Here is a 12,123-nt window from a genome sequence, read left to right as displayed (position 1 = left end):
AAGTTGGACACAGAAAATCGACCACCACCAATTCACACATTAAACAACATATTTTTTATGCATAAAATTATTTACTATTAAATTAAATCAAAACTAAATTTTTAATGGGTTGTCAACTCTCCAAGACAACACATATATACTTATGTAAGGACAATTAATAAAATTTTAACGATAAGTCAAAAATTTAATATTAAGTGACACCATACACAAAAACAAATATACATATATATCCAAATATGATACATTGGTCTTTTTTTCTCACTCCCTAATCCCTACGACCCTGCATACCGGACCTGGACTCGAAGCCAACGGGCAGAGATAACACGGCATGTGATAACCCAACCAGCAAGCCATGCTGTGTATGCCTGTATATATATATAATAATTGAAAATGAGATGCTAAAACCAAAATCCCATTTTCTATTATTGCTTTCTTCCCCTTCCACTTTCTCTCTACTATCAACTAAATTTTCAACACCAGGGTAAGGTTTAGCAAAATAATTATTTTACTGTGTTGGTATGACTATGATTATTTTACTGTGTTGTGTTGTTATTAATAACCTAAAGGCAGGCATAGAGAAGAAACATGGAATTGTCTTCCAATTATGCCCTTCCACTTCCTGAAGACCCCATCATTGTCAGTGTTTTCTGAATTCCCATCATTCTTCACTTTTTAATTTGTAAATCATTAATGAGTGTATGATTTGTGATTTTTCAGGTGGGATTTGGTGGAGTTGGCGTTGATATATTGGCAGCTGTGCCTTCTTTTCCTATACCTGACTCCAAGATCAGAACCACTCACCTCAAGGTTACTTACTTTTTCCTTTATTTCTGTTAATTTAAAAGTTGTGTCGATTTATTAAGTGGAATTAAGGTTCGGTTGTTGATTTTTAAATCTAAAAGTTATTGTCATTGTGTAATTATCTCCGTTGTGGTGTTGGTGGGTCTATGACATAATCGTATGATATACAATTCTCTTTGGTACGGGTACGAGAATGAGTACTTATTCTATGGTACACTTTGACTGACTTTACCTCTATACACACTTTATCAACCCACTCACTTTCACTGCTTTATCTCCCCATCTTTTAAATATTCTTCCCCCAATTAAGTAGAGACCCCATTGTTAGCCTTTTGGCAACTTTAGGGACTATGGTAAGAATATCTACAGAGAAGAGAGAGAGAGAGTTTTCAGAGAGAATGTAAATGTGTTTTTTTATAAAATGAAAACCAAGATAGTACAATAGGGGGTCTCATGCTTATAGGCTTATAAGAGAAGCCTCACTGTAGCTACCTCTGCTGACTCACTAGTCACCAGAGAGTTTACTAATATAACAAACAGTACACATTGAAACTAACTATATTCTAGTAACTATTCACACTGACACTAAAGGCACGCAAGGTGCATCTTTTATGCATCGAAGTTTGTAAAATGGTGGAGAATTTAGTTCTTACTTTGCCCCAAATACAACTGTTTTTTTAATTTTAACTCAGGCAAGTTACAAGAAGACAAAACCCATTTAGTTTTTTTCCCTTGGTTGGGCTCAAATTTTCTTCCAAACTTTGTATTCAGCAGCTGAATGAACATAGGTTGGGCAGGAGTGTGATAAATTTTGTCTCTAATCTTTGGTTTGCTAGGTCCAAGGTGGCGGGAACACCGGGAATGCTTTGACTAGTGCTGCTCGTTTGGGATTAAAGCCAAGGATTATTTCTAAGGTTTCTTGTTTGTTTTTAATTTCTATGATACTGTACTCAATCAAATGGTTTTGGCTAATTTCTAATGAATATGCAATTTAATTCACTAGGTTGCAAATGACACTCAAGGCAGGGCTGTGCTGGAAGAGCTAAAAGCTGATGGAGTGGACACTTCTTATTTTGTGGTAGGTTTGTGAAAAAGAATTTGTATCCTCCAAAATGAGGGGTGCATTTCATAGAACAAAGTGCAGGAGTTGATGAGAAAGTTAAGGGTTTAGAATTTTCTCAGGTGCGTGCACCAGGATAATAAATCTTACAAGGGCTAGTCCACTCTCTTCATTTCCTTATCATCAGTTATGATCCTGCACTTTACTATCGAAATACATCCCTTACTTTAGAGAGCAAAATCCTGAGTCAAAAACCATTTCTTTTTTAAGTCTGACGAGCTTCTGTTAATTTGTTGAATGATGGTGAAATACTTCTCTGTTTGATTGCTTAACATGCTACTTAGTCTATACCAAGTTTTGCAAGAATGAATAAATTCATGAAAAAACTATTTGTGAATTTATCTTTGCTTATACCTGTGGCAAGCAAAGCTTCACTCACACAGTGAAAAAATATTTTTTGGTATTCTCTCAACAATTCTATTTCCATTTATTTTCAGGTCTCGAAGGAGGGGAATTCACCATTTACATATATCATTGTTGACAGCCAGATGTATGTACTGTTGCTTAAATGATTTATGCAAAATAATTATGTTCATTTCTACTCAATTTCTCACTTTATGGGTTTAGAAAAATAAAGAATTGACAATTACATTTACATAAATATCTTTACATGTGAATGCAAAACTAGATAAAAGTTGCAAAGCAGTAATTCCGCGCTATAGTTTGGTTGTCAGCAGTGAAATATATCACAGCATATATTCACTAACATGTTAAGGGAAATACTTTATAGTGAATATTTAATCCGATCTTACATTGTATGAAGTTTTCTTTCCTGGAAAAATGCCATGCTGAACTTAAATGATTTAAATGACTACCTGAAAGTCTGAAACATTCAGGATGTTAAATTGATGAATCATAGGACATTGAACATTCAGGAATACACGCACATGTATACACACTGCAGGATATCCTTCAATGGTACCGGAAGATCTTAGACAAATCAATTTGTTATCTGCACTGAATGGAGCAAGAGTGGCTTATTTTGATGGGAGGATGCATGAAAGTGCTCTTGCCATTGCTGAAGAGGTAATTAAATATCAGTTGTTGCATACGTTGAGTCATGCAAAACTTCTATAAAGAAATCTTCTTATTAAATTTGTGCTAAGTCAAAATTCTTCGGCTGCTACTAGTACTTTTTCTGAAGAGGTTGCTAGCTCAAAGGCATTGGTCGAAGGTAAAAGAGCTTAAGCCTCTTATATAGGGGAGAAAACTCTAATTTTCTTTTGTGTACAAAGTGATGTTAAGATATACCTATATAGAATCATTACTAGATGCAAAAATGTTGCACATGATGTAATTGCATTTGATATTTTAAGAGAGAGCCATGTGATGAAATGTCAGCTAATTTAATTATATTTTGCTCTTGAAGGCATTTCGCCAGAAGATATCTATCTTAATTGATGCTGAAAGGCCAAGGGAAGGATTGAATGACCTCCTCACATTTGCCGATTATGTTGTATGCTCAGAAAAATTTCCACAGGCATGTAACTCATACTATCATAAAGTAGTAGTATGTCATGAAACACTAGGAGTCTATGAATCCTAGTTTAGCTTGCCGTGTATTATTCTTAGGCTCACATTTCATTGGTGTATATAATATCCTGTCATCAATTTCATGTGCTCCACATTTGTAAAAAGGACGGCCCAGTGCATGAGGCTCTCACCTAGTGGAGTGATAAACCCACATTTATGTCATGTGAATTTACAATCAATGATGAACCCAGAAATTTTTACTAGTGGGTGCAAACTATGGATGATATTTGATGCCGAATCCTGTTGGGTGCAACTTGGAAATAGATTGGTTCCAAGTTTACTTATTTAATCATCATATGTGAGAAAGTTAGAGAATTATGAATGGAGTAGAAATAACAAAGCTATCATGGTAACAACTAATAAGTTAGTCATTGGACTTGGTCCAAATGCCCCATATGTACCCACCTTTTGCATATAAATCTCACTTTTGATAGATACATCCTCTCTCAAGACACCGATGCTCATCACTATCCCCCGCTTGATTAAACACAGCATTAGCATCTATATGTTTTACACATACTTGCATCCCCATGGTGGATCCATGATTACTCTCTCCTCGTTGGTTGAACTCTTTCTTTGTGATTGTGACAATTCATTAACATGAATAATTTGCTGTTTAACATTTATGACATTTGTAATTTGACACATTTGACAGGCGTGGACAGAAGCTTCATCTATTCCAAGAGCTCTAGTTTCAATTATGTTAAGGCTGCCTGGACTTAAATTTGTTATTGCAACTTTAGGAAAAGATGGCTGCATAATGCTTGAGAAATGCGTGGACGGTGAGATACTTCTTTTGCCCCCTTTTGGGTATTTCAAGTTTAATTCATATCCAAGAATAGGCAGAAATTGTAGAAAGTAAGTTACAGTTTACTTTCCCGCAGAGGGTCATCAATTAGAAGAAATGGATGTTGATAGCTCTTTCGAGTCACTAACACAGAGAAGGGATGACAGCATAGCCATTCCGACATGCATAGCTTCGGTAAATGCTAATTGAGTAATGACTAGTTTTATTAACAATGAGTAAATTCTGCTTAGATTGACCTTTTTGCTTAATCTTCCTAGTCTCTGACAAGATTTAGAGCAGATGGAATAGGATCTATCTCTGGGAGGTTATATTTTGGGACAGCTGAAAAGATTCCATCATCAGAGCTTATTGATACAACTGGTGCTGGGGATGCATTTATTGGAGCTGTTTTATATGGTATGTGCAACCACTTCATATTAACTATGCAGACGCACGCCGGAATTCTATGATTTTTTCATTGGAAACTACCTCTGCATCAACTATACTTGAGAACAGCCTCATACGGCAGATTTATCTATCCCATGGATGGACTTATTACATTGTTCACTTCAATTCTCTTCTGTCTATCATTTCTGGTCTTACAGTTACAGACTACTAATGTTTTTCTAAATGGTTTATATTTGATCAATGCACTAATGAACTACCTTGTTTGTTTTGTGTGTTTGATAGTACAATTGTAAAATTTAATGGCCATTTTATTTGCAGCAATCTGTGCCAAGCTACCACCAGAGAAAATGTTGCCCTTTGCTTCTTATGTGGTAAGCAACCATAAGATGCAATAACTACCAAAGAAGAAAGAAAAAAGTGTAATTTGGATTTATAACCTATTAGACAGAGAATTTTGTTATAAAAATGTACATTATTCATATAGATTCCATCCAAATATTGGGGACAGGGGACTCAGTGTTAGAGAATTATGCACATATAATATTACAGCTTGTCATTCTGCACATGTAGTAGCACTCCTAGTCTTATTTTTTATACTTTTCTAGGGCTGCACCAAATAATGCTACATAGACATTACACTACTTTACCTTTGCACAATATTCACTTCTGTATACAGCTAATCCAGCTTCATCCTCTGCACACTTAAATTCTGAATTTGTCACATACCTCCAATGTAAGTTGATGCTTGCATCACACTTACAACAATAACAACCAAGCATTTATCCTACTAGGTGGGGTCGGCAACATGGATCGAACGACGCCATAATGTTTGATGCGCAATAATCTTTAGGACAAAACTTAGAGGCTCGTGTGATGTTCTCGATACGCGTTATATATTCTCAGTTAGCTATTACACATGTTATATCCTTATTGGAAAACAACACGACAAGTCGACAAGTACCTAAAAGTTTTATCAAGCTTTATCCGAGACATGTTTGTAACTGGTGAGATATAACATTTGTTGTTTGATTTGATGTTAATTATTACAGGCAGCTGCAAATTGTAGAGCTCTTGGTGCTAGAAGTGGTCTTCCATACAGAACTGATCCATTACTGGCATCTTTTACTCAGTAGTATTTTGCATAGTATGCATGAAATAAGGCTTCACAGCAAATAAAGTGAGCCCTTATATTTCAATTTATGATTAATTGTTTAGTTAAGCTCATTGTGCAAAGGTCTGTATCTTTTTTTAGTTATTAACTGTAAATTAAATTTTTAAATTCCAGTGTAACAGACTTGTAAGAAATTATATTAGCATATGGAAATGCTTTTTCCAAAACTTCTATATAGATATTTTAATTATGGAAGTAAATTGGGAAGTATCAACATTTTTTATTGTAATTATATAACATAAAATATAAGAAATATATCAAAATTAAATCCAAATATATATAGGACATCACTCAAGTAAGAATAATTGTTATTTGAAAAATGAGAATAATTAATATAGATCATTTAATCTTATTTAAATGTTTAATATTAAAAGATAAATGTCACATAATCATTGATTAACTTTTAAGAAAAAACTTGTGTGAATATGTATTTAAATTTTATATACAAACTGATGTGGATTCATTTTAAATTTATAAAAAGGGATTCAAAATGTAGCATGTATAAGTTGATGTTGGAGTTTTTTTTAATAAAAATAAAATCAATAATGCATATTCCTTTTTTTCCAAAGAGGTTGAATTATATAATTTTATGTCACTTAGTTGTGATTAGTTAGAAAATGACATATCACCTAATTCAAATTAACATATAAACTATTTTTTTTGAAATTTCCTAATTCCTTCTATAAGTATTTCATTCATCTTTAAAGTAAATACCTGAAATAGAACCAAGATAATATTCTGTAATTAGTTGATGAATTTTGATATATTATTCACTTAAAAATAAGAGGTTCAACTCCTCAAACTACATAATGGTGAAGTGTTACAAATGCATCTCAATTCCACACACATAATAGAGATAACATGTTCAACTTTTTTTTTTCATTTAATGAATTTTCCTTTTACAAATGGTGAGAGATGACTGGCCATTTTAAATTGAAGTGACAAAATATTATTGGTGGAACATGAAATTGGCATAGGAAAGTAGCACATAAGATTCAGATTCCAACTTTAGAAGATCACCAATGGACATATATGACATTAGTTATTTGTGCATGGTATCAAAACTTATAAAGAAAATGGGTATGAAAATAGAAATACGATTAAAAATAAATAACGGATTCAATAGGAACAACAAGGACGCTTTGGCCGAGTGGTTAAGGCGTGTGCCTGCTAAGTACATGGGGTTTCCCCGCGAGAGTTCGAATCTCTCAGGCGTCGTTTTTAATTTTCAAACTTCTTTTTTTCCTTTAATAGTAATACTAGTTATGCCCAAACATGCACTAAAAAGGCATTTAGTTTGAATCTTGAATGTCACCATCACCACAACTAACTAACCAAACAATGTATAACATCTACACCTTTTCCACTCCTTCAAACTTCACACTATTCAACACTCAACTTCCCTCACTTCCCTATCATTCCAATCATGTATCACTACACCATTTTCTAAATTCTTTAAACCATTTTCTAAATTCTTTACACCATTTTCTGTATTTAACATTTTCAATTTATTCTAGTTTCAGTCAAAGGCGTGGCGTTGCTGCACTACTTTAAGAGCCACCAAATCCAATGACTCAGTTGTTGTAACTTCTCTTTCTTTCTTCCATTCCATTCCATAGAAGGAGTGTATTTGAATTAGAATAATGTAAATGGATCTGAATGGTAGAATGTTGTATATATGTTCAGGTAGGTTGTGGAGGGATCGCTGTGGATTTCTTGGCTGTTGTTGATGCTTATCCTAATCCTGATGACAAAATCAGAACCGTTAACTTGAAGGTGGTACTATACTACTTAAGTCATTATTTTATTAATCTCAGATTAGTTTGACTCATTTGTACTTGCCACCAGGTTTACTTTAGAAACCTACGTGAAGATAAAGTTATTTCAGAAGTGTATTTCATGCCTTTAAAACCTAACTCATAAAAGGAGTGTTCTCTCATTTATGATTGACAAATTTTAGGGACACGTTAGTTGTATGGGAGATTAGCTTGACACGCTTTTAATATTCTTCTGGATCAAACAGAACTCTTCTGCGGTACTGGAATGTGAGGGGCCATGATCTGTACCCTTAAACTTTTCTGGGTTACTACGTGTCCGGATTTGGGCCTAGTACTAGACTCTTTAGTAATGGAGAGTATCTCAGCCCGGATGGATCAAGTTGTGGAGATTTTGTATTTTTCGGCGATAATGTTGTGTATTTAATCATTTATCAGCTCTGTGCTCTCAAATCCTATCTTAACTGCAACATTATGCATTATTTTCTCAGGTTCAAGGAGGTGGCAATGTAGGCAATGCTCTAACCTGTGTTGCTCGCTTGGGCCTGAATCCAAGGGTCATCTCCAAGGTTCTTTTTTCTCTCAATTAAACAAGAAATTGTAATAATATGTATAATGTTGTAAACCTGTACTGATACTATTATGTTTGTATGTTAAAACCTGTGTGGCACCCATTTAGGTTGCAAATGACAGCCAAGGCATGAGCATATTAGATGAACTACAGGCTGATGGTGTAGATACATCATTTCTTGTGGTAAGTTTTTAATACTATTCTGTTTTTTAGTAATCTTCGTCAAGCTTCAATTATGCTATTGGCACTTGTAAGATTTAATCTTGTAGCTATATTTATAGTACACAAGTAATATTAGAATTTTTCCTATTATGCTATTGGCACTTGCAATGTTCTGTTCACCCTCCACTGTAACTACTTATAATTATAATTCCCTTACCTGTCCTACTTTAAGTGTGAATGGACAAATAGAAACATAATGGAATTATCTGAATGAAATTATTGCATTGAGGGTAATTTGGAAATTGAAGTTAAAAGAAGTCAGCATGGACCTCGAATAGACAATTGGAATTGCCAATTGCCTCAACTGTTTTCTTAACAATTTCCTTTTCTTTTCTTGTGATTGTCTATTCCCCTGTTATCTGCAGGTATCTGAGGAGGGAACTTCACCATTTACCTATATTATTGTGGACAACCAAACGTAACTGTCATTGATTTATTGTTGCATCTGGTTTCACAATCTTGACTTTCCCACTAACTATTTTCATTATCTAAATTCTGAAAGAAAGAAAAAACATACGTATGGTGGATCTAGTTTAGATTCCGGTCACTGTCATCTGCAGGGTTTTGAACATAAAATAGTCGCCTTTCTGTTTTTTCTTGTATAAAAACATGCAATGATCTGAAGTTGCAAATTTCGCACTTAACTTGTATATCTATTTTATGTCTCTCCCCATGTCCATTTTCTTGTTTTATTCATCCTTAAAATTTGACAATACCTTAGACTTTATTTCAAACCACAGTCGGTTCATAATTGAAAAGGAAAAATTGTACTTTAGTAATGAGAATATAAAAAATATGTGTTGTCGTTCATAATTTATGATCTTAAAGCATTTTCTGCCAGAGGGGCTAATACAATTTAATCAAATTGACTCATTTCAAGTGTGATTTTTCAGGAAAACCCGTACTGGTATACATACCCCTGGTTATCCTCCTATGATACCAGATGACCTTTCAGAATCAAGTTTGTTATCTGCATTGCATGGAGCAAGAATAGTTTATTTTGATGGGAGGTTATATGAAACTGCTCTAGTAGTTGCCCAAGAGGTTATTACCTATATAATTTACTTGCAACTATGATACCAACTTTAAGGGTCTAATCATATTGAGAAGTTGAAGCTTCTATTGAGAAAATAGAAGAATAAGCATGCACAAATTTATCAAAGAAGTATTAACTTGTATACAATGAGGGGAAGTGAGTAGATGATAACATTTCAAGAAATATAACTTGTTAGGCATAATGGATATGGCAAGTCCATCAATTAGTAAAATTAAACTTGCTTTCTTTTGTTGTTTTTAACCATCGTGTATGATAAGTGCAATTTTTTTTTACTAGCTCTATGAATGCTACAAGTAACTTTATGTAACTTCAATCAGTGTCTTTTATTCCTTTATTTTTTATGTTCTCGTCTGCTGTAAAAGGAAGATGGGCATAGGATAGAGAGTTTCATATGATGGGAAGTAAACAAAATCTTATACTGTTCCAGTGCAGGCAGTTAGGAAGAATATACCCATCTTAGTTGATGCAGAAGGACCAAGAGAAGGGTTGAATGATCTCCTGAAAGTAGCTGATTATGTTGTATGCTCAACGAAGTTTCCGCAGGCAAGTGCAGTGTTCTTTAGTGCTACAGAAAAGAAATGTATAATATCACAGTTCTCACATCAACCTTGTTGTCATTTAACAGTCTACTTTTCTGTTCTATCAGTCAATCAATATGTGAATTATCGACCAAGTATAATATAGCTGTCTTAGCACCAGAGGAAAGGACTACTTTTTTTGTGGCCTACTGAAATCGAAATATCAAATATGTCTACTCGAGTACATATACATATGTTATTTCAGCAGTCTTTAAGCTTATATATGTTTTTTTGTGATGGGAAAGTGATCTTTCTTTCCTGATACCAGTGGTACATATCAATTTCCTTTTCTACCTTGTGTAACTTTTTCTTCATTCCATATAATATAGGGGAGGGATCCACTTACTCCAAGAATAAGTTTAAAAGACTTACTCCACATCCTAGCCATCAATTCTAGATAAATCCAATGGTTTGAATTAGTGAGTAGATATAAACCATTAGATTTCTCTAGAATTGATGGCTAGGATATGGAGTAATTCTTTTAAACTTACTCTTGGAATAAGTGAATCCCCTCTCCATAATATATGTCTACTTTACTGAAACTTGTTTTTACTCTATTCTGTGGGTTTAAGTTCTTTTAAGTTTCAATAAACACACATGATGTACCTTCTTTCTCTGTTGACAGGCATGGACAGAGGCATCAACAATCCCACAAGCGCTTGTTTCCATACTGTTAAGGTTGCCCAACATCAAATTTGTGATTGTAACTTTGGGAAAAGACGGTTGCCTAATGCTTGAAAGAAGTGTTGATGGTAAATATTGATCTTACTGGGTATATTCATTGTATGTTGTATTTGCTTCTATTGTAAACAGGTCCTTCATCTATTGTGCAGTTCCTTTCACAGAAGAAGTGGACATAGACAGCTTAGTGGAATCACTGGAGATGAGGAAGAATGAGACTGTATCCATTCCGACCTGTATATCATCAGTAATGTCAAAGAAACTCAAACTATTTCTCTCTGTTAAGATATTTACTGAAGTCAAGTTCAACATCTTTTTAGTTATATCTTTTACCTTTAATTCATGCAGCCAGTGACAAAATTGATGGCAAAAGGGATAGGAACGGTTAGTGGGAGATTATACTTAGGAACAACTGAGAGTATTCCACCATCAGAGGTTATTGATACCACTGGTGCTGGGGATGCATTTATTGGTGCTGTTCTCTATGGTAATGTAACACCTTTGTTCTATCCTTTCTCCATGGCCTTGAAAAGTCTGTCATATCAAATTATGCGACTTTCGAAAAGCCTTCTACATATCATGACACCATCTTCTGTGTTTTCTCATATGAATATATTGATGAAAATTCTTGTGTGAATTGCTTTCAGCTATCTGTGCCAAGTTTTCACCAGAGACAATGCTATCCTTTTCTGCTACTGTGGTATGTGGTCTTAAACTCAAGTTGCACAACAATGAGGGAAAAATGCCATGCTTTATTATGCACTTCAACTAGGAAATTGTTTCTGCATTGTATACCTATTTGGGGATGGCTTAGCTAAAAGATTCTTATGCATTTTAATGCTAATTTCAGGCAGCTGCCAAGTGCAGAGATTTAGGAGCAAGAAGTGGTCTTCCTTATCGAGCAGACCCGCGCTTAGCGTCCTTTATGCAGTAGATTTTCTAGTGATGGTTTCTTTGGCCAATATGAGTTATCTTCAAAGAGCTATTTGATGGAATTGTTCAGTAGAGTTAATGATCTTGGACAATTATCTCTGCTTAAAAACATTAGCTTCTGTATCTTCTATTTATCACAGTTGGAGGGTGGGACTGGACCATGTTTCTTAATTTTACCTTTGCTTTCAAATGTTGATTTCCCTTCATGGATTATAGTGAAATCAAAATAAACTTGTTGCATGGACTCAGCTATTGTTTCCAATGATTTTTTATGGAGTAAAAATATATTCAAGCATGTTTTTAAGTGGTTCTATGTTTATCCTAATGTAAATTTATCATGTAGCATTGGAAAGGTAAAAATCAGCCACTTGACAAATCTTGTAAGTAGAGCTTTTTTGGTACTATATGGTATCCCTTAACTAATTTTGGTCTTTCTGCCTATCTAGCGGAATCTAATCTCACTGGACCAACTTAATATCATATATA

At 34.2% G+C, this 12,123-nt stretch overlaps 2 protein-coding genes and 1 non-coding gene across 11 annotated transcripts; all 3 read left to right on the top strand.

Annotated features, from left to right (window-relative positions):
• The first annotated feature begins 292 nt into the window (after positions 1-292).
• Positions 293-5,990, top strand: LOC109337146 (ribokinase-like). Of its 6 annotated transcripts, XM_019574060.1 has the most exons (14): positions 293-481; positions 571-636; positions 718-807; positions 1,638-1,715; positions 1,805-1,879; positions 2,359-2,411; positions 2,797-2,947; positions 3,291-3,401; positions 4,110-4,236; positions 4,339-4,436; positions 4,520-4,658; positions 4,968-5,020; positions 5,699-5,794; positions 5,848-5,990. In XM_019574060.1, the coding sequence occupies exons 2-13, from the start codon at positions 586-588 to the stop codon at positions 5,780-5,782; spliced, it is 1,110 nt and encodes a 369-aa protein (XP_019429605.1). In that variant the 5' UTR covers positions 293-481; positions 571-585; the 3' UTR covers positions 5,783-5,794; positions 5,848-5,990. The 6 variants fall into 6 exon arrangements, with proteins under 6 accessions (XP_019429605.1, XP_019429604.1, XP_019429600.1 ...); XM_019574059.1 differs by having other exon boundaries at positions 294-480; positions 577-636; positions 5,699-5,990; XM_019574055.1 differs by having other exon boundaries at positions 294-481; positions 5,699-5,990.
• Positions 5,991-6,956: 966 nt separating this feature from the next.
• On the top strand, positions 6,957-7,038 carry TRNAS-GCU. Its single transcript has one exon. It is a non-coding gene; the product is annotated as a tRNA-Ser (tRNA).
• A 92-nt stretch (positions 7,039-7,130) lies between these two features.
• Positions 7,131-11,885, top strand: LOC109337145 (ribokinase-like). 4 transcript variants are annotated; one of them, XM_019574051.1, is made up of 13 exons: positions 7,131-7,248; positions 7,338-7,403; positions 7,507-7,596; positions 8,087-8,164; positions 8,275-8,349; positions 8,754-8,806; positions 9,282-9,432; positions 9,878-9,988; positions 10,649-10,775; positions 10,857-10,951; positions 11,053-11,191; positions 11,352-11,404; positions 11,555-11,885. In XM_019574051.1, exons 1-13 carry the CDS (start codon positions 7,162-7,164, stop codon positions 11,636-11,638), a joined length of 1,209 nt encoding a protein of 402 aa, XP_019429596.1. In that variant the 5' UTR covers positions 7,131-7,161; the 3' UTR covers positions 11,639-11,885. The 4 variants fall into 4 exon arrangements, with proteins under 4 accessions (XP_019429596.1, XP_019429595.1, XP_019429597.1 ...); XM_019574050.1 differs by having other exon boundaries at positions 10,854-10,951; XM_019574052.1 differs by lacking the exon at positions 11,352-11,404 and having other exon boundaries at positions 7,344-7,403; positions 10,854-10,951.
• Positions 11,886-12,123: the final 238 nt, after the last annotated feature.

Source organism: Lupinus angustifolius, unplaced genomic scaffold (genome assembly GCF_001865875.1).
Source record: "Lupinus angustifolius cultivar Tanjil unplaced genomic scaffold, LupAngTanjil_v1.0 Scaffold_2_45, whole genome shotgun sequence".
In the NCBI taxonomy this organism is placed as follows: Eukaryota; Viridiplantae; Streptophyta; class Magnoliopsida; order Fabales; family Fabaceae; genus Lupinus; species Lupinus angustifolius.
The sequence above is the reverse complement of the archived record's forward strand: the minus strand, read 5'-3'. Positions and strand labels throughout refer to the sequence as shown.